The sequence below is a fragment of the Clupea harengus genome, chromosome 10 (genome assembly GCF_900700415.2).
Source record: "Clupea harengus chromosome 10, Ch_v2.0.2, whole genome shotgun sequence".
Lineage (NCBI taxonomy): Eukaryota > Metazoa > Chordata > Actinopteri > Clupeiformes > Clupeidae > Clupea > Clupea harengus.
In genome coordinates, this window is record NC_045161.1 from 10573968 (window position 1) to 10594073 (window position 20106).

The following is a 20106-nucleotide window of genomic DNA, read 5'->3' on the forward strand; positions in this document are numbered from 1 at the left end:
TCATTGTAACACTTTTTGACGTTACTGTCTAGTTACTTTCAGATGACGTAAACAGGCAGTTCGCGATTTTTGTGTGAAAAATAAGCAAATAAATTGCTTTTAGATTTCTGGATTTATGAGGATGATGCAAGTCTTACAGTATGGTTAAAATGTTTGAGCTCCAAAGCTTCTTACACAATTAGCTCCTGTGCCCTCCAGAATTATTGGCACCCTTGCTGAAGATAATAAGGGTTTTAAACTTCATCAGTTATTAATCTTAATATTACATTTAAAATATAAAATAAGTATTATCTTTATTTGAGGTGACTTTAGTATGAGAATAAAGCAAGCATGAGTGATCTAAACAATGTTACAATTATGACACCACACATATTTAACTAATTAAAGCTCAAATGAACTAACTAAAGTTGGCATAAGTGTTTAGGAAATTGTAAGCAGTCATCAAGGATTTCCTGTTTCACTGGTGTATAACGCAAGCCTGTCTTATCAGCGACCACAGTGAGGAGGATGGTCAGAGAAGATAAAAAAAAGACAGAGTTTGGTAGCATCTTGTGGTCGCCATGTCTCCAAATCCACCATAAGACGTCACCTCCATGCTAACAAACTTGTTTGGAAGGTATGCCAGAAAGAAGCCTTTCCCATCTTTTCGTCCTTGGAGTTTCCCAGACGCCATTGGAATTGTATCTGGGACAGGGTGCTGTGGTCAGACAAAACAAACAAAAACAAACCAAAAGGTAGGTTTGGCACTGGAATGGAAATGGCTACAGAGAAAAGCATCTACTGTAATACCAATTATTAAATATGGTGGAGGATATGTGAGGCCTGGCAGTATTGTTTGCCTACATGGCATTATAGTTTCTAGGTAGTACCCTGGTGATTTTACATCAAAATCTGGCTGCCTCTGCCAAGAAGCTAAAACATGGTCGAGGTTGAATCTTCCCGCAGGACAACAATCCAAAGCATACATCAAAATCCCCTCAAAAATGGTTAAATGAACACAAAATTAAGCTTTTGCTTTGACCATCAGTCCCCTGACCTAAATCCAATTGAAAACCTGTGGGTTGAAGTCAAGATGAGAGTGCACAAGAGAAGACCCAGGACTCAGCAAGATCTGGAGAGGCTCTGCATTGAGAAATAGTCGAAAATCCCTTTTTCTGTGTTCTTGTAAGAGGGGTACCGATAATTACGACACGCATGTTTTTCGGAATCAAATTTATTTTGTGATCACCTGCAACTTTTTTCTTGTGGTAACGGGCTCATATTTGCTGAATAAAGACAACGCTTGATAAACAGTAAGGGGGATTTTAATCAGCCTTTTTTACTCATATTTAATAAGGGTGGCTGTAATTCTGGATGTCACTGTAACTATTGCCTCAAACCTGCTCCGTTCCTCTGCTGATGACAGCTTTGCTGAGATGAACCTCAGGGGTGACAGCAGATAGTCAGACAGGTGATGGTCAGGTCCAGTGCCGCTGCTAGCCATTTTGGTGCCCTAAGCATAACTCCTTTATGATGCCCCCCCCACCCGAGGAAAAAACTTTGTTTCTGCCAGTTTAACATTTTATTAAAACGAAAAAGGAAAATCTACTTTGTAAACACAGTACACAAAACAGCCAAAACATACATACACACAAGTATTGGGATGTACAAAATCTTCTTAGAAATTAAATAGTCATCCATAAATACAAACTTAAAAGCAGAAGTATACAAGTAAGCAATCTTCTCCAATAAAGCAAAGACATAGAAGCGTCATTCCATGTCAAGTGGGCTCCCACTCGACCGTCTCAGATTTGGCTGAAAAAATTCAAGGTTCTTCATACACTTCTTAATAGGTATAGTCCCAAATATTAGCTCTCTACTGCCAATAGTTTTGTCACAAAGGATGTTTTAGGGGTGAGGGGGTGCTCTACGCTCTGTTGCAGCATCTTTGAAGGCCTGTGGAAAGCTCAATGTTAAAGCTAAAGACTTGACATTATACACAGATTTTATACACAAACGCAGTTTAAGCTCTGTGTTATAAACGTACCTTTTGTTACCATTTGAATATGCGTCCATAGGCCATTGAGGGGCGTGTACAAAAATCCCATATTTTCAAAAAAATATTTTGAGAAAACGAGGCAGAACACCATCACACATTTCTGATATGTTAACAACAAATATCTAATCTTTCCAAAATAAAATTGTTTCATGTTGGTAAATGCTGTCATTTTTTTTGCTATAGCTTGCCAAAAATTGCACAAAATGTGTTTTCATCCATTTTCAAGCTTTAATATCTTCCAGACCATTCCTCACATAGGGACAGTTTTTGTATAGCTTTAACATTGCGCTTCCCACAGGCCTTCACAGATGCTGCAACAAAGTGTAGGGTAAAATTCGGAAAGTTTGAAGGAGCTAGCTTAAATACTTTTCTAGTAATAGCAATTTGAAAATGGCTCTTCAGAAAACGCTGCTAAAAAAGCGTCTTAAGTACAGGCACCCCCTCCCCCCTAAAACATCTTTTTGTGACAAAACTATTGGGAGTAGAGAGCTAATATTTGGGACTATACCTATTAAGAAGTGTATGAACGACCTTGAATTTTTTTCAGCCAAATCTGAGACGGTCGAGTGGGGAAATGTCCTTAAATTGGTACGTTTGGCGTGGAATGACTCATATTTGAGTGTGCCAACATTAGCAATAACGTCAGCTAGTTCGAGGTGTATTAAATTAGCAGCACATTTCCCGTATTTAACAATGATTAAACATGGACTTACCTGAAAGTGATGCACGGGCATCATCTCACAGTTTCAGACTCCTGTTGTCTTTTTGAGACCATTTTCGAAAAGTTCACCTAGCCTACTGTCAAAGTTCGTCATGCCACTGAGATAGGAAAGGGCACCAGCGGCGAGCTTGGGAAGTTGAGGGTGTATATGGTTTTTTTTGGGGGGGGGGGGGGGGGGGGCACCATCGTAACTTTTTTGAGCAATTAAATATATCTCTTGTTCTGCCTGCTTTGTGATATACATGCCTAAAAGGTGCCTAATATTTCTATACTGAAATAATATCGGATTATAATTATTATAACTATGATGATTTTTCAGTTGCCTATTTTTTGGTGCCCCCTCAGGACTTGGTGCCCTACGCACAGCGCGTAGTGCGCGTTATGGGAGCGGCGGCACTGGTCAGGTCAGTCCATCAGCACATCTTATCAGCCCAGCACATCTCACAGTCATTCATTATACAAACACACACACAAACACACGTACATGCTTACACACATACACATGACACTCACACACATACACACACACACACACACACACACACACACACACACACACACACACACACACACACACACACACACACACATACATAAACACAAACACAAACACACATGCATATACACATGATCACACACAAGATCAAGAGGGAGATGCTTCAGGTACAGAGACTAACTCCTTGCATAGCTGGGCTCCTACCTGCATTTTTCAGGAATTTTTCTTCCCCCATTTTTCCTCCACTCCTGGACCACCCACCCTGCCAGAGCTTGAACACTGCCCTATGGAATGTGCCTGTTCTGGGCAAGGGTGGGGTGGCGGCTGGGGAGGGGTGAGGTGGGGGTTGCTGTATCGTTGGGTCGGGGGAACTGATGGTGGATGGGTTGTATGCAGGGCGGGGGTCATGCCGTTCTGATGTGAAGTGTTCCCCATCTCAGAGTGGCCCACCCGCCTCCATGGCCCAGAGCTGACCCCACTGGCTCTCTGGGCCGGCTCGCATTTCCCTAGCCTGAAATCAGAGCCTCTGATGCAGCCGGCCCTCACCGCTGGGCACGAACAATCCACCTGCCTGTCAATCAGCTCAGGCAGGTAGCGCCATACATGGCTTCTGATCAGAGGAATCTCTGTGTGTGTGGTGTGTGTGTGTGTGGTGTGTGTGTGTGTGGGTGGGTGTGTTGTGTGTGTGTGTGGGTGTGGGTGTGGGTGTGTGTATGTGTGTGTGTGTGTGTGTGTGTGTGTGGGTGGGTGTGTTGTGTGTGTGTGTGTGTGTGTGTGTGTGTGTGTGGGTGTGGGTGTGTGTATGTGTGTGTGTGTGTGTGTGTGTGTGTGTGTGTGTGTCTGTGTGTGTGTGTGTGTGTGTGTGTGTGTGTGTGTCTGCATGAACATGTGTGCATATGTATTGCAGTGTATATAAAGATGTGTCTAATTAACTATAGCATTAATTTCCATGATTAAACAACGTTAAGGTAGGGTGACCAGACGTCCTCTTTTACCCGGACATGTCCTCTTTTCGAGACCTAAAAAATGCGTCCGGCAGGGATTCCAAAATCGTCCGGGATTTTGCCTTGTAGGATATTTGTGTTTGTCTGGGTCTTTCACAAACTAGTTATTACGTCCTTACAAGTTTATGAAAGGGTATCTCCCTTACGTTCCAGCTTCTTGCGCGAGCTCTGACTGTAGCGCGAACTGTCATTGGTCGACCGCCTTCCCAGTGTTGCCAGATATGATAATTATCCTCCAAATACGATCATTTTGACCCTTTCATACATTACGCCATTTCCAATCTGGCAACACTGAGCACCTTGCCGCCTCCACTAGTAGCATCGTTTACAATCAGGGCTGTAGTGGAGGGTAAACGCCGTTTACGCACCTCTGGAATTTTGGAAATAGCGTTTACGCACCTCTAAATATCGTTTACGCACCTGTAAGTGCCGTTTACGCACCTCAAAGTTCCCTGGGCCTTGTATTCTGCCGTTGGAATAATCAGAAATAAATTTGGTGTCATTTTAAAACACCTACATTTCAAATTGTTGAACATATAAACGCTGTAGTCTGAATCATTTTCATCTGCGCTGTATTATGGTCTGTGACCCTCCAATCGGTGCCTTGGCTGCGGCAGCGACACCAATCAGGATCCAGGAAGTATGTAAACACATACACGTTGTGGATTAGCCTGCCTGCCTACCTGTTCGGAATGGATTAATTAGCCATGGATATCAGGCGGTTTTTGAAGAGACCATCAGTGCTCCCACTCCCACAGATGCCCGCAAAAGGCCTCAAGTACAAAGTAAGACTGAAGAAGATCAATTCACGTTTTTAAACGTTGTTATGGTTTGGACAACATCGCAGGGACAAACTCTATTAATAACGTGCTTGCAAATACGATGATGGAGGTAACAAGCCAGCCTTCCCGGTGCCATCTAAATAGGCCTAATAAAACGTCAATTATTTCAGCAATTGAAGATGCATGAGTAATTAAGGCCAGTGGTTTATATCTCCAGGGAATTAAAACAATTCTCAGAAAGGAGCTATTGCCCTCCCTGGCACACACAAGGACACACAAACACGCACGCAGGTAGGATACAGTGAAGAAGAATTACTTTTAGTTTTATGGGACTAAGGAATGCTCTACATCCAGGTGAGCGATCAAAGTGAAACAAAACCCGAGTTCCATTACGCAGCACGCGCAACTCCTGTCAGGACCGCCGAGCCTCTAATGCACTCTTGGCGAAGGAAAAATAATCAAACGGATATCATACGTGCGCAGCGGGCAGCGATGGGCTCGTTATTATTCTGACGGCAGCCAAGTGGCTTCCCGTCAGCTGATCGGTTATTTATTGCGCCTCTCGCACCAGGCGTGGACCACAAACCCTCTGTCTCTTAACCGGGATAATTGGCGTCACGCAGCGACGGCGCACGAGCAGATGCACGCGCTTTGTAAAAGCACAGTAAAAGGTTCCTCATAATTCTACAGAAAGAACCGCGCATCTGATGCGGAAATTTGCACCTATTAATATTATATGAAAGAAAAATGCAAAATAACCATATAACTGAATAGCTTAGGTAGGTCAGTCTAGTCTACACATGGCGAAATGTCAGATTCCTCACCTGCACAATCTACTCCTTGAATGAAGACTACAGCAAAAGTCTATGTGAGGAGGTTATAGCCTATGAAATCAGCTTGTTTCCTCTATAATGGAGGATAGGATATTGTTTTAGTATTACTTTAGCTGAACTAGATCTATTTGGCTATCTATACAGCTCAAGCTAAGTAGGTTGCATGCTGGCCATGTATGTTCGGGAAATATTTCTCTTCCATTTCTATCGAAATGTCGGTTTACACCAGGCAAAGAGTTTTAGGAAAGATTACAAATACACAGAGCTGCCTGCCTGTCATAACCCTTAAGACAAATGCCTGGTTCTTGCCTTTGTGAACCCACTGCACCCCAGGGTCGTGTGTGGGTGAGAGGGAACGCAGCAAGAGCAGGTGGCACTGGGCACCATGCCCAGAGGCAGCATGCCCTGCCGTTACTGCCCAGTGCGAGGTTTCTCTCCCAGGCTTGGCTGAGAGGACTAGTGGGTATGCGACCGACCTCCCAGCAGGCTTTCCAAGCTTTCTCCAGACGAGGTACAGTGCAGTGTATAGGGCTACAAGGAATAGCGGCGAATAAGAAGCTTTTGTTTTTTCACAGCTCTCTTTATTATTTAGAATTTTTGCTTACAGTAACAACAGTATCAACACATATGAAAATGGCTGTTTATCTGGAATTTGTATATCCGACAATAATTTTCATCTTAATAGTGCAAACTGACCCGTAAAATGGAAATGTCTTGGGAAAATGTATGTGCGTGATTGAATAGCTATGCGGTATCTCCTGTACACTTAACTCAGGCATTCTCTTGAAAATTAAGATGAGTGAAACCAAGGGACTTATGTTCTTAGGACTACAATTAGTCAATTCCCATATACAGTCTTGCCCTATGAGGCCAGTTTCCACTATCACACCCTATATTTGAGGTAAATCACTGGTGTGTAAATTACTTTTTACTTTTTATTCTTTTCAAAATACATCACTCATGACACTGTATCATCTTTATTCCTAGGAAATTACAACACATGAATTTAAAAACAAAAGCCCTTCATATCTATATGTTTATTTACAGTTTGTAACTCTCTCCAGTACACGTTTCTGTTCTGTTCTAACTACTCTTCAAATACTGGATTGATGCCAGAATTCCACAATGTATCTCCATCACTGTTACTGGCTGAGGGGAGAGAAGAGAGAAGGGACACAATTTAGAGACACAAATATAAAGGTATTTCTATCACACAGTCAGAGAGATACTGTATCCCTTCTTCGCTATGTACTTACCTTTCTTGGTGGCGCGTCGCACAAGATATATCACACCAATCAAACCAATCAGGCCAACGGCAGAGGCAGTGCCTATTGCAGTGTACATCAGCAGGGCAGCACCCAATGACATCTCTCTCACTGGATCAAATGAATCACAAACCGACACATTGAAACACAATGCTCACGTCTCTACAAACTGGTTTCATAGCAATCATGTATTGGAACATGCCCAGACTGACATGTAAATGCCATTTACTTTCACAAAACATTTAAACATTCACAACATTTACTCAGTGACGCTGGTGAAGGTTTGTTGTCATTTGAATTTAGTAGCCATACCACTATGCCCCCCCCCCCTTTAAGTGCATCTTTAGAAGCTCCAACACACCCTTCCTTAGAATGTAACAGTAAGTTAAACTGGCACTCATGAGATAAAATGCTATTTTGATGTAGTCAAAAGCAAGGTTTGTTTTTATTTCATACTGTCTCTGTTGCAGTGATAAGGCCACTGGGAGGGTACTGTTACAATACCTGTGCAGGTGGGAGCCCTGGGTGTCCACTGGCCTGTGTGGTCACATTTGGTCCTGCGAGCTCCTTGGAGCAGGAATCCCTCATCGCACCTGAATTCACAGGTGGAGGTGAAGCGATGGAGGGCAATAGGATGGCTGCAGTTCACAGTTCCTCCACTGGGGGGACTAGTCACTCTGGGACATTCTACAGCTGAAGTATGTGAAAGTGAAGAAAAAAACAAACAAACAAGAGTCTGTTTCATCACACTGTCTGGAGGTTAGTTAGTTATGGCAGAGTCTGTCTATTTAGAAATTGTTTACTTATACATTTCAGTACAGAAACAGTTTCTTGGAATCAGAAGCTACGTGTCTCACAGATTGGTGACCGAATTGAACAATGCACTGAAGTGGCCTCTGAGTAAAAACTACCCCATGCAGGACAGGACCTGACCCTGTTAGTAACTTCGGCAACATTTTAGATTGATGTTCATGCCTACAACCCCTACCACACCTTATATTCACTGCTTAAACATTGAAACACAATCACTAGTTGTCCAAGTTAACTTCACTAAAAAAATACAATAAATAATACAATATTACATTTAAAAAAAGATAAGAGTTAGAGATACTTATCAAGTGCACTATATGTGACAAATAGCACACAACTCATTAAGCTTACACATCACATGACGTTGAATAGTGATATCATTTTTTATGAAGATTTATTTACCATGACAAACAGGAAGGGTGTGGCTCCATTCCCCTTGGATTTGTGTATAAAAACTCTAACATACAAACAATGCATATGGTATATGTACACAACAAAAGTGGTTGTTGTTTGATGAGGGTGTCTTTAAGTACACTTGTATATATTTCTATGGTGTTTGCCCACCAGGGGTCACTGTTTACCTTGGCAAGCAGGAAGGGTGTGGCTCCACTGGCCTTGGGCGGAGCACTGGGTGGAGTTGCTTCCCTTAAGGATGAAGCCACTAACACACTCTGACCAGCAGGTAGAGCTGTAGCTGAACTTCTCCAAAGGGTCCTGACACTGTAGCTTGCCGTGAGAAGGGGCATTTAATTGTTCACACGCTACAACTGCAACACAAAAGGAAGTACATCCTGTAAACCCACATGTGAAAGGCAGTAATATGTAATTCATCCCCACGGACAACACTTTGTACTACATAGTATTGATTATTTCACTTTTCATGCACACACAGAATATACAGTATGTGCATTACAACTATAACATATAAAACAGCACATACAGTACATGATGCCACATAGACTATAAATACATATGGCATATGCCTACCAGGGGTCACTGTTTGGTGACGGTTTGTTTACCTTGGCAAACAGGAAGGGTGTGGCTCCACTGGCCTTGGGCGGAGCAGTGGGTGGAGTTGCTTCCTTTGAGGGTGAAGCCAGTATCACACTCTGACAAGCAAGTGGAGCTGTAGCTGAATTTCTCCAAAGGGTCCTGACACTTTAGCTTGCCATGAAGTGGGGCTTTTAATTGGTCACACTGTATAACTACAACATAGAAGTCAGTACATTCTGTAAAACCCATAAGGGAAAGACAACTGACAATCAATATCCATGGACAATGTTCTGTATATTTTGTACATTTTCATGAATATTGCATGTATGTATGCTGAGCATAATATTACTACATTATAGCCCTCTAACATCGAACATTATTTGTATCTCTCTCCTGCTCACTAGTGAATATACACCTCTGTTGACCACACGATTTCTGTACCTTTGCAGGTGGGGGCTCTGTGTGTCCACTGGCCTGTATGGTCACATTCTATTCTCTGAGCTCCTTGAAGCAGCAAGCCCTCATTACACCTGAATTCACATGTGGAGGTGAAGCTGTGGAGAGCAATGGGGTGGCTGCAGTTCACAGTTCCTCCACTGGGTGCATCAGACACCTCTGGACACTCCACAGCTGAAGTATGAGAAAGCAAAGTAAAGACATAAGAAGCCAGGAGTGGTAACTACAGTCAGAGTGCCGATGTAGTATATGCTGAGGTGACTCAGGTTTGACCAGTTCATGCAGTGGTGGCCAACTAAGTAGTTTTGGACAGACAAAGAGATAATAGAAGCTTTTCATTGTTGGGTGAAAGTTTCTTTACCTTGGCAAACAGGAAGGGGTTTGGTCCATTTCCCTTGGAGAGAGCAGCGGGTAGAGGTGCTTCCCTTGATGGTAAAGCCACTATCACACTCTGACATGCAGGTAGAGTTGTAGCTGAATTTCTCGAAAGGGTCCTGACACCGGAGCTTGCCATTAGGTTGGGCTTTTAATTTGTCACACTTTACTGCAACTGCAACATATAAATCAGTACATGCTATAAACTCACAGGGGAAAGACAGTCAAATGCCAGTCATACCCATGGACAGCAGCGTGTATATTTTAGTAATGATTGTGTCACTTTTATTTGATACATATTTGTGTATAAAAAACATACAAACAATGCGTATGGTATATGTACACAACAAAAGTGGTTGTTGCTTGATGACGGTGTCTTTAAGTACACTGTATATATTTCTATGGTGTTTGCCCACCAGGGATCACTGTTTGGTGACGTTTTGTTTACCTTGGCAAACAGGAAGGGTGTGGCTCCACTGGCCTTGGGCGGAGCACTGGGTGGAGTTGCTTCCTTTGAGGGTGAAGCCAGTATCACACTCTGACCAGCAGGTGGAGCTGTAGCTGAACTTCTCCAAAGGGTCCTGACACTGTAGCTTGCCGTGAGAAGGGGCATTTAATTGTTCACACGCTACAACTGCAACACAAAAGGAAGTACATCCTGTAAACCCACATGTGAAAGGCAGTAATATGTAATTCATCCCCATGGACAACACTTTGTACTACATAGTATTGATTATTTCACTTTTCATGCACACACAGAATATACAGTATGTGCAGTACAACTATAACATATAAAACAGCACATACAGTACATGATGCCACATAGACTATAAATACATATGGCATATGCCTACCAGGGGTCACTGTTTGGTGACGGTTTGTTTACCTTGGCAAACAGGAAGGGTGTGGCTCCACTGGCCTTGGGCGGAGCAGTGGGTGGAGTTGCTTCCTTTGAGGGTGAAGCCAGTATCACACTCTGACAAGCAAGTGGAGCTGTAGCTGAATTTCTCCAAAGGGTCCTGACACTTTAGCTTGCCATGAAGTGGGGCTTTTAATTGGTCACACTGTATAACTACAACATAGAAGTCAGTACATTCTGTAAAACCCATAAGGGAAAGACAACTGACTCAATCAATATCCATGGACAATGTTCTGTATATTTTGTACATTTTCATGAATATTGCATGTATGTATGCTGAGCATAATATTACTACATTATAGCCCTCTAACATCGAGCATTATTTGTATCTCTCTCCTGCTCACTAGTGAATATACACCTCTGTTGACCACAAGATTTCTGTACCTTTGCAGGTGGGGGCTCTGTGTGTCCACTGGCCTGTATGGTCACATTCTATTCTCTGAGCTCCTTGAAGCAGCAAGCCCTCATTACACCTGAATTCACATGTGGAGGTGAAGCTGTGGAGAGCAATGGGGTGGCTGCAGTTCACAGTTCCTCCACTGGGTGCAACAGACACCTCTGGACACTCCACAGCTGAAGTATGAGAAAGCAAAGTAAAGACATAAGAAGCCAGGAGTGGTAACTACAGTCAGAGTGCCGATGTAGTATATGCTGAGGTGACTCAGGTTTGACCAGTGTATGCAGTGGTGGCCAACTAAGTAGTTTTGGACAGACAAAGAGATAATAGAAGCTTTTTATTGTTTGGTGAAAGTTTCTTTACCTTGGCAAACAGGAAGGGGTTTGGTCCATTGCCCTTGCAGAGAGCAGCGGGTGGAGGTGCTTCCCTTGATGGTGAAGCCACTATCACACTCTGACCAGCAGGTAGAGTTGTAGCTGAATTTCTCGAAAGGGTCCTGACACTGGAGCTTGCCATTAGGTGGGGCTTTTAATTTGTCACACTTTACTGCAACTGCAACATATAAATCAATACATGCTATAAACTCACAGGGGAAAGACAGTCAAATGACAGTCATACCCATGGACAGCAGCGTGTATATTTTAGTAATGATTATGTAAGGGATAATGTATTGTCCGTCGGTCATTATCCAAAAATAAATCCCGACGGGGCGAACAGCACCCGACGCGCAGCAGAGGGGTGTTGTTTCGTCCTGAAGGGATTTATTTTTGGATAATGACCGACGGACAATACATTATCCCGCTTATTATACGGTTACTTGCCAAAACATTAGAAGACATTCCTCCAAAATACCTATTTTTAATGACTTAGTGGCCGTTTCGTGATTTCAGCTAAGAAAAAATAGTTCTTCAAGCAAATAGAACTTTTAAGTTTCAGGTGTTGCGTAGCAACCCATTACTTGCTGACTTCAAATTACAATGAGTCTGTTACGTTAAATGACCGGACTACTTGCGGAATGATATGAAAGATGTGAATTAGAAGCACAAAACCCGTTGCCAATGACAGCGGCCAATATCTATTTGCAGCGGTGAATATCAGGAAATATTCACCTGCGAACGTTGGGATGGCCCATTCAAATCAACGGTACTTTTTGGAACATTCTGAAGAGCCGTATAATAAGTCACTTTTATTTGATACATATTTGTGTATAAAAAACATACAAACAATGCGTATGGTATATGTGCACAACAAAAGTGGTTGTTGCTTGATGACTGTGTCTTTAAGTACACTTTATATATTTCTATGGTGTTTGCCCACCAGGGGTCACTGTTTGGTGACGGTTTGTTTACCTTGGCAAACAGGAAGGGTGTTGCTCCACTGGCCTTGGGCGGAGCAGTGGGTGGAGTTGCTTCCTTTGAGGGTGAAGCCAGTATCACACTCTGACCAGCAGGTGGAGTTGTAGCAGAACTTCTCCAAAGGGTCCTGACACTGTAGCTTGCCTTGAGAAGGGGCATTTAATTGTTCACACGCTACAACTGCAACACAAAAGGAAGTACATCCTGTAAACCCACATGTGAAAGGCAGTAATATGTAATTCATCCCCATGGACAACACTTTGTACTACATAGTATTGATTATTTCACTTTTCATGCACACACATAATATACAGTATGTGCAGTACAACTATAACATATAAAACAGCACATACAGTACATGATGCCACATAGACTATAAATACATATGGCATATGCCTACCAGGGGTCACTGTTTGGGGACGGTTTGTTTACCTTGGCAAACAGGAAGGGTGTGGCTCCACTGGCCTTGGGCAGAGCAGTGGGTGGAGTTGCTTCCTTTGAGGGTGAAGCCAGTATCACACTCTGACCAGCAAGTGGAGCTGTAGCTGAACTTCTCCAAAGGGTCCTGACACCTTAGCTTGCCATGAAGTGGGGCTTTTAATTGGTCACACTGTATAACTACAACATAGAAGTCAGCACATTCTGTAAAACCCATATGGGAAAGACAACTGACTCAATCAATATCCATGGACAATGTTCTGTATATTTTGTACATTTTCATGAATATTGCATGTATGTATGCTGAGCATAATATACTACATTATAGCGCTCTAACATCGAGCATTATTTGTATCTCTCTCCTGCTCACTAGTGAATATACACCTCTGTTGACCACAAGATTTCTGTACCTTTGCAGGTGGGGGCTCTGTGTGTCCACTGGCCTGTATGGTCACATTCTATTCTCTGAGCTCCTTGAAGCAGCAAGCCCTCATTACACCTGAATTCACATGTGGAGGTGAAGCTGTGGAGAGCAATGGGGTGGCTGCAGTTCACAGTTCCTCCACTGGGTGCAACAGACACCTCTGGACACTCCACAGCTGAAGTATGAGAAAGCAAAGTAAAGACATAAGAAGCCAGGAGTGGTAACTACAGTCAGAGTGCCGATGTAGGATATGCTGAGGTGACTAAGGTTTGACCAGTTCATGCAGTGGTGGCCAACTAAGTAGTTTTGGACAGACAAAGAGATAATATAAGCTTTTCATTGTTGGGTGAAAGTTTCTTTACCTTGGCAAACAGGAAGGGGTTTGGTCCATTTCCCTTGGAGAGAGCAGCGGGTGGAGGTGCTTCCCTTGATGGTGAAGCCACTATCACACTCTGGCAAGCAGGTGGAGTTGTAGCTGAATTTCTCGAAAGGGTCCTGACACTGGAGCTTGCCATTAGGTGGGGCTTTTAATTTGTCACACTTTACTGCAACTGCAACATATAAATCAATACGTGCTTTAAACTCACAGGGGAATGACAGTCAAATTTCAGTAATACCCATGGACAACACTGGTATATTTTAGTAATGATTATGTCACTTTTATTTGATACCACAAAAGTGGTTGTTGTTTGATGAGGGTGTCTTTAAGTACACTGCACACCAGGGGTCACTGTTTGGGTTACGGTTTGTTTACCTTGGCAACCAGTAAGGTTATGGCTCCACACTCCTTGGGCGGAGCAGTGGGTGGAGTTGTTTCCTTTAACGTCGAAGCCACTATCACACTCTGACCAGCAGGTAGAGTTGTAGCTGAACTCCTCCAAAGGGTCCTGACACCTTAGCTTGCCATTAAAAGGGAAATGTAGTGGCCGACAATGCACAACTGCAGTATGTAAAAAGACAATGCAGATATTTCAGATCAACATAATGGATAATATGCTGTGCATTTTCACAAAGACATTGTCACTTTAGCCATTGAAGTGTGACTGGCTATGGAGTTTAATAATTTAAGCAACGTGGTCATGAAGGTTGATTGAGAGGTATTACTGGCCATTGGGAATTGTCTAAAGAACACATAATCTACTGTACATGAATGTATTTCATGATCCTGAACTGTGTGATAGGATAGAGCTTGTAATTTGAAACCAGTGCCTCTGCCTTGATTCATGTAACTGTTTTCTTGCTTTTTCATCATGTTCTGTGAAGCCTACTATTCATAACCCATCTGAGTCTTTATTGTCAGCCATCTCAGGGCCCCATTTACTAACAGGATTGCGCCCATTTCAGGTGTAAAATAGCGGGTAAAGCCATAAAACCGTATTTCCAAATGAGGCGCACCTGAGTAAAAGCGCAGATTACCGCTGCTGGGAAGTGGGTGTTCGTCGCAAAGAGATGGGAGGAGATGCGTAAAGTGCGCCTAATTATGTATTAGTAACGAAACAAGAGGTGTTTTAGCATGACATATCAGCTGCTAAATAAAACTATGTGCCTGCGAGAAATTTGTATGCTGCTGCTCAGGATCTATGGATCACAATGTTAGTAAATGAGGCCCTCAGTATCTTAAACTCTCCAGCAACTAACCCCCGAGCAAAACACACCTTCACACACAGGTGCTTCTCCTGTCCAGACTCCCAAGGGGAGACAGGTGAGCCTGGGCGGACCCCTGAGAGTGTGACCTTCCTTGCACGAGAAATCACAGGTGGAGTAGCAGGATGAGTCGCCCAGTGGGTTTTCACAGGTGAAGTCAACTCCAGAGGGCACCAGCAGAGGTTTGCAGGTTATCACTAAAACGAAGGAAATGCATGGTTAACACACACAAACGCACAGACCTCAAATACACACACACACACACACACACACACACACACACACACACACACACACACACACACACACACACATTCTCTGACAGACTCTGGCTCTTGGGTCAGTTTTGAAGTTGATATTTTGCTGTGTTGCTAAACATGGCTTCTGTGTGATTGCTCTTGCCAAGATGTTTCCCTCTGTAACTGTATGGCGCCAGAGGTCTGTGAAATAATTTGCGTGAGTTGCATAACTCCTCCAAACTGGCAGGGCACACTTCCCCAAAGCACTCTGCAGATGCACAGCAAAAATGTCGACCGTTGGTCAATGATATACTGGGTGACTAAGCTTTTTAGTAAAGCAACAGAGTGAGTTATAGAGTGACAACCGTGCCTAAAACATGCAGATTGGGGTGGTTGCAGTTCACACATCCTCCACTGGGGGCATTAGTCATGGCTGGACATTCTACAGCTGCAGGTCAAGCAGTGAAGAGTTCAGTCCATCATTCCATACCAATGACTGTTAAAAGTGTGTACAGTATGAAATCTTCATTAAATTTGATGACAGTGACTGGCGCATCAGTTTCCTCAAGCTTGTGTGAGGCAATCTATTTTTAACAGCACAGGACCTATTTAGTCTAATAAATACGATGAGTTGACAGACACACATTAGATTATATTTAGTTGATCTGGCCAAATGGAGCATGGCCTAGGTCTACTGCACACTCCTTCTTGAGGGTTACCTGTTTGATGTTTGAAGATTGAAAAATTTAGCCAGAGTTACACATGGGGTGGAACAGGTTTGCCCACAGCACCTCGGGCCTATCCAGATTTGGTTTATTGCTTCACCAATACCCAATCATGTACATGTGAGTTAAGTCATTGCTTGGCAAGCATGAATCTGGGCTTATCCAAACAAAGTGTAAGCTATTCACTTCTAGACATTTTTTTCATAATGTTAAAGCACATGTTGGTTAAAGAACGTCTCCTCTTTGCTTTCTAACCACTTCATTCTGATGAGATGATGATCACTTTTTAAGTGCTCATGGCATCCACACTTTTTACAGTCATTTTTTTCATTCACTGAAAAACATACATGCTATTGTTCATCGAACTAAATATCATACTCGATATTTTAAAAGATAAACTGAACTACCAGTTTATAAATCAAATCATACATTTGTAACCAATCATTCATTCCTTAAACAGTCAAAACACGTACATTAAATGTTATATACAGTATTTCATCAAACATCTAGCATGCCATTTGGATGTGAGCTTGCCTCACATCTGCATTTAAATCATGTTTACATTTTAGAATGAATTTTAGAATGAGCTACAGATCCACCTTGGCAAAAGGGCGTTTGTTGGTCCCACTGTCCAGTGGCCAGGCAGCGTGTCTGTGCAGCCCTCAGCGGCTTCCAGCCGGGTTTGCAGTGGATCTGGCAGCTGGAGTTGTAGCGGTTCTCTCCAAAGGGATTGCGACAGGTCATCGAGCCATCTGGAGCATGCACTGGTCCACATGCAACAGCTGAGAGAGAATGGGCAAATCAATGCAGCATTCAAGACTAAATGGACACAAATGTAGTAAACACACTTTCATACTGATGAGAGTGCGTGAGACAGGTGATGTGAGGCAAGTTTCAGTGACACACTCACCCCTCTCACAGCGAGCTCCCTCAAAGCCAGGCTCACATCTGCACCTGAAGGCTCCAATGGTCTCCTCACACTCCCCATACTTACTGCAAGAGCCCTCAGAGCAGGAGGCTACAGGGGAAACAACGCAAAAGCCCTATGGTCAACTCTTCTGTTCATCAACTCATACGCGTTATTAATGGGGGGTGTCAAACAGTGTTTGTCTGAATATTTGTCCAGGATTGATCTTTTTAAAATGTGGTCGTCATCTAATCTACTGACTGTTGGGAAACAAAACAACTTTTAGCTTTTAGCTTTAGTTGTTTTAATTGTGTTGTGTTTCTAAACTGAACTATACTGAAAATAAAGATGTATTGATTCATTTATTGATTAACAAAGAAAATAGATTAAATAAATCAGAGTTGCGTAGGCAACAAAATAACTGTAAAAGTTGCAGAACAGACTAAAATAGAACTCAAAGTCTTCTTATGCCATCAGATATAAATTGCTGTTTGGAGTCTCTGTGCTCATTGCTCCCAGATGTTCCTGTGATGCCTCTCCAGTGTCTCCAGTGACTCTCATACAGATTGTCAGCCCTCAATTATACTACTAAAGAGGTGTAAATCATGACAGATGATGACACATGACATAGCAGATACAAATTCAACAAACCATATTATGAAGGTAGTAAGGCAAATACCAACACCAAGATAGTATGTTCTAATTTATTGAAGGCTGTAGCTAAATGGCAGACCATACAAGGAGATAGGTGTTTAGCTCCCTCGTTATGTTGGAAACTGACCTAAAGATGCCTAAGAATTGTATCTTGACCCTCAAACACAAAATCCACATTTTAAAGATATCACAGCACTGGGTCACATTTTGATAGTCTACCTCTTCAATGACTAGAGTCTACATTTCAGTATGCCAATGACTGAGCAGATTGTTTTGTTTGTTTTATTTCATAAATAAATGTTGTTCTAACCTGTGTAGCAGATAACCCCCTTTCTCTTCTTGCAGTTCTCATCATTCCATTTTCCAGTGTCCTTCTCTCTCTTGATGTAGATCTCCACGCAGTCTTGCCCGTCACCCAAGTCATTGGGCTCCCCTGTGGCCCAGTTTTCTGCCTCGGGTGTCAGGGCCTTTTTGGTGCCTACCCAGGTCCATGTCTCCTTAACCTTCCGGATGCCGATCCAGTAGTAGCTGGGGTTACGAGGCAGCACCTGGTTGAGGTATGTGATCTCAGCCTTGTTCTGGATCGCCACCATGTCAGTGAAGTGCTCCCGGCAGTAGCGACGAGACGACTCCCAGTCCAGGGGCGTTTTTGTTGTGTAATTGTAGGTCCAGGCCTGGACACCCATTCTACTCAGAACCAAGTCTGACGACAGAGCAGATATAATATAATACGACCTGATTAAACTTCCTGGGTTCTTTTTTTTAAACTAAGGCAAATATATATGTGCCTTTTTCATGCATTGATAATTAGAAAATATTCCAGATGATTATTGATCTATTTCAGCAAACCAGTGAGTCACTGTACCAAACAGCAAAGCAAAGCAAAGCAAAGGGCATTAGCACACACTGTCAAGAATGATGTTCTTAATCGCTAAAATCCTATATCAGAGGCTAAAATGATGACAGTTTGTTATTTCATTGAGAAATGGAATTCTCAATTTTTTAACTAGGTCTACAGAGCCTAAAGTATTTTCAGAATGCCGAATTAACAAACGGGCCCAAGTAGACATGACTATTCTGTAGTTGGTGTCAACAAGTAGCTTAGTGCAAGCCCGATTTGTATTCATGACAGCGGTGTAAAAGTGAGCTACACAACGCAACTTTAGGGGGAGCTCAGGAGCAAAAAATGCCAATTCTCGCGTAATGGAGCTTTAAGTGATTGCATATCCAAATGTTGACATTCCCCCGAAATCCTTCAAATGTGTTTTTATCCTACATAACAGTAGCCTAATGTACCTGCAAACAGTAGAAAAGTAGGGGTGAGTGAGGTAACTTAGTAATAATTATAGAAGACCTAGATTTTATATTGCACCCTCGTGATCTCCAAAAACTATTATTACAGACTACATTAAACAGAAGGCCAACTGAGTCAATGAGAAAGCAGAAAGATTAAGCGTCTAATTTAAATGTTGGCTAAATTTGATTGACACAGATGCCTCAAAAAAATAACGTGCCGATCAATATATCAATCTGACAAGAACACAGTTTGAGAAAACATTGTAAGGTTATGTCACTTCTCGTTTTGTTTCCAGATGTTTCCAGATGTGTCGTGTTTCCAGTTTGTTTGATGTTAAAGTGAAGATCCAATGTCATTGGGAATGGCTTACCATGACTTATAGCGATGAAAGTAATCCCCAGTACTACATTCAGCAAGGATGGGTGTTGTTGAAGTATCCAAGAACACATCTGCAAAGATGTCTATATTACATGTACATAAATAATACATGAAATGAATATGTACATCAAGACAGACTCTCCCAGTTTCTGCTTTATTGATGCCTCTACATGAACTCCCAGCAGGTGAGTGGAAAGGATTGTTCACATCCAACCAATTTTATTCATAGATCATAGGAATGTATTTATTCCTATGTAAATTCATATTGAGTTAAAGGCCCTGTGAGAGGCCTGCTCTTAATATGACAGTAATATAATCTTACCTTTTCACAGACAGATGTCTTGATAGATTCAGCATTCAAACACTCTTGAGCTGAGCAGACTATTAGCCCGTATTAGTCCCCGTACAAAAAAGACGTTTTGCAATCTTCCTTACTCTTTTAATGCAACATCCAGAGGAAACTAGATGCAATTGGTGGGGTGTTTCCCAGAACATAGACAATCACTTAGGCGACACACACACACACACACACACACACACACACACACACACACACACACACACACACACACACACACACACACACACAGAGAGAGAGAGAGAAAGAGAGAGAGAGATGCAGACCAAGTAGAACATTATTTTCTCAATTTTCTTTTACCATCCCAGTGTAATAAAATAAAATAAAATTAAATTAAATGTAACTTTCAGCAGAACCTTTTGCAAAAATCAATGTTCTTGTTGTTGATTTCCTTTATGTTACATGCAAATGTAGGTGTGTGAAGTAAGAAGAGAATATAGAAAAATGAGGGTGGAGTTCATTTCCTGCTGTTACAGGCCTTATCACCAGGATGCGATGTGTGAAGAAAAAACAGAGGGTTTCACAAACTCACTGTGGTTATTTAAAAGAAAATTGGGCTATATACACTATACTGTCTCTTGCTTGCACTAGACTCTCT

General features: G+C 42.4%; 1 protein-coding gene across 1 annotated transcript; it reads right to left on the minus strand.

Moving 5' to 3' along the window:
- Positions 1-6421: 6421 nt before the first annotated feature.
- On the minus strand, positions 6422-19679 carry LOC105907091 (P-selectin-like). Its single transcript, XM_042708981.1, has 21 exons — positions 19473-19679; positions 19143-19221; positions 17786-18178; positions 16825-16932; positions 16514-16696; positions 14962-15147; positions 14061-14246; positions 13669-13857; positions 13293-13481; positions 12877-13062; positions 12439-12624; positions 11453-11641; positions 11077-11265; positions 10660-10845; positions 10222-10407; positions 9384-9572; positions 8969-9154; positions 8531-8716; positions 7644-7832; positions 7131-7250; positions 6422-7023 (listed from the first exon to the last, which is right to left on the minus strand). Exons 2-21 carry the CDS (start codon positions 19219-19221, stop codon positions 6962-6964), a joined length of 3567 nt encoding a protein of 1188 aa, XP_042564915.1. The 5' UTR covers positions 19473-19679; the 3' UTR covers positions 6422-6961.
- Between the last annotated feature and the right edge of the window lie 427 nt (positions 19680-20106).

Bases quoted from the DNA above. Each gene is read 5' to 3' on its own strand.
- LOC105907091 (XM_042708981.1), bottom strand. From the start codon at position 19,221: ATGTGTTCTTGGATACTTCAACAACACCCATCCTTGCTGAATGTAGTA. The intron at 16,697-16,824 runs GTGAGTGTGTCA...ATTCTCTCTCAG, and splicing joins GGGAGCTCGCTGTGAGAGGG to CTGTTGCATGTGGACCAGTG. The intron at 7,833-8,530 runs GTAAACAGTGAC...CACATACTTCAG, and splicing joins CACCCTTCCTGCTTGCCAAG to CTGTAGAATGTCCCAGAGTG.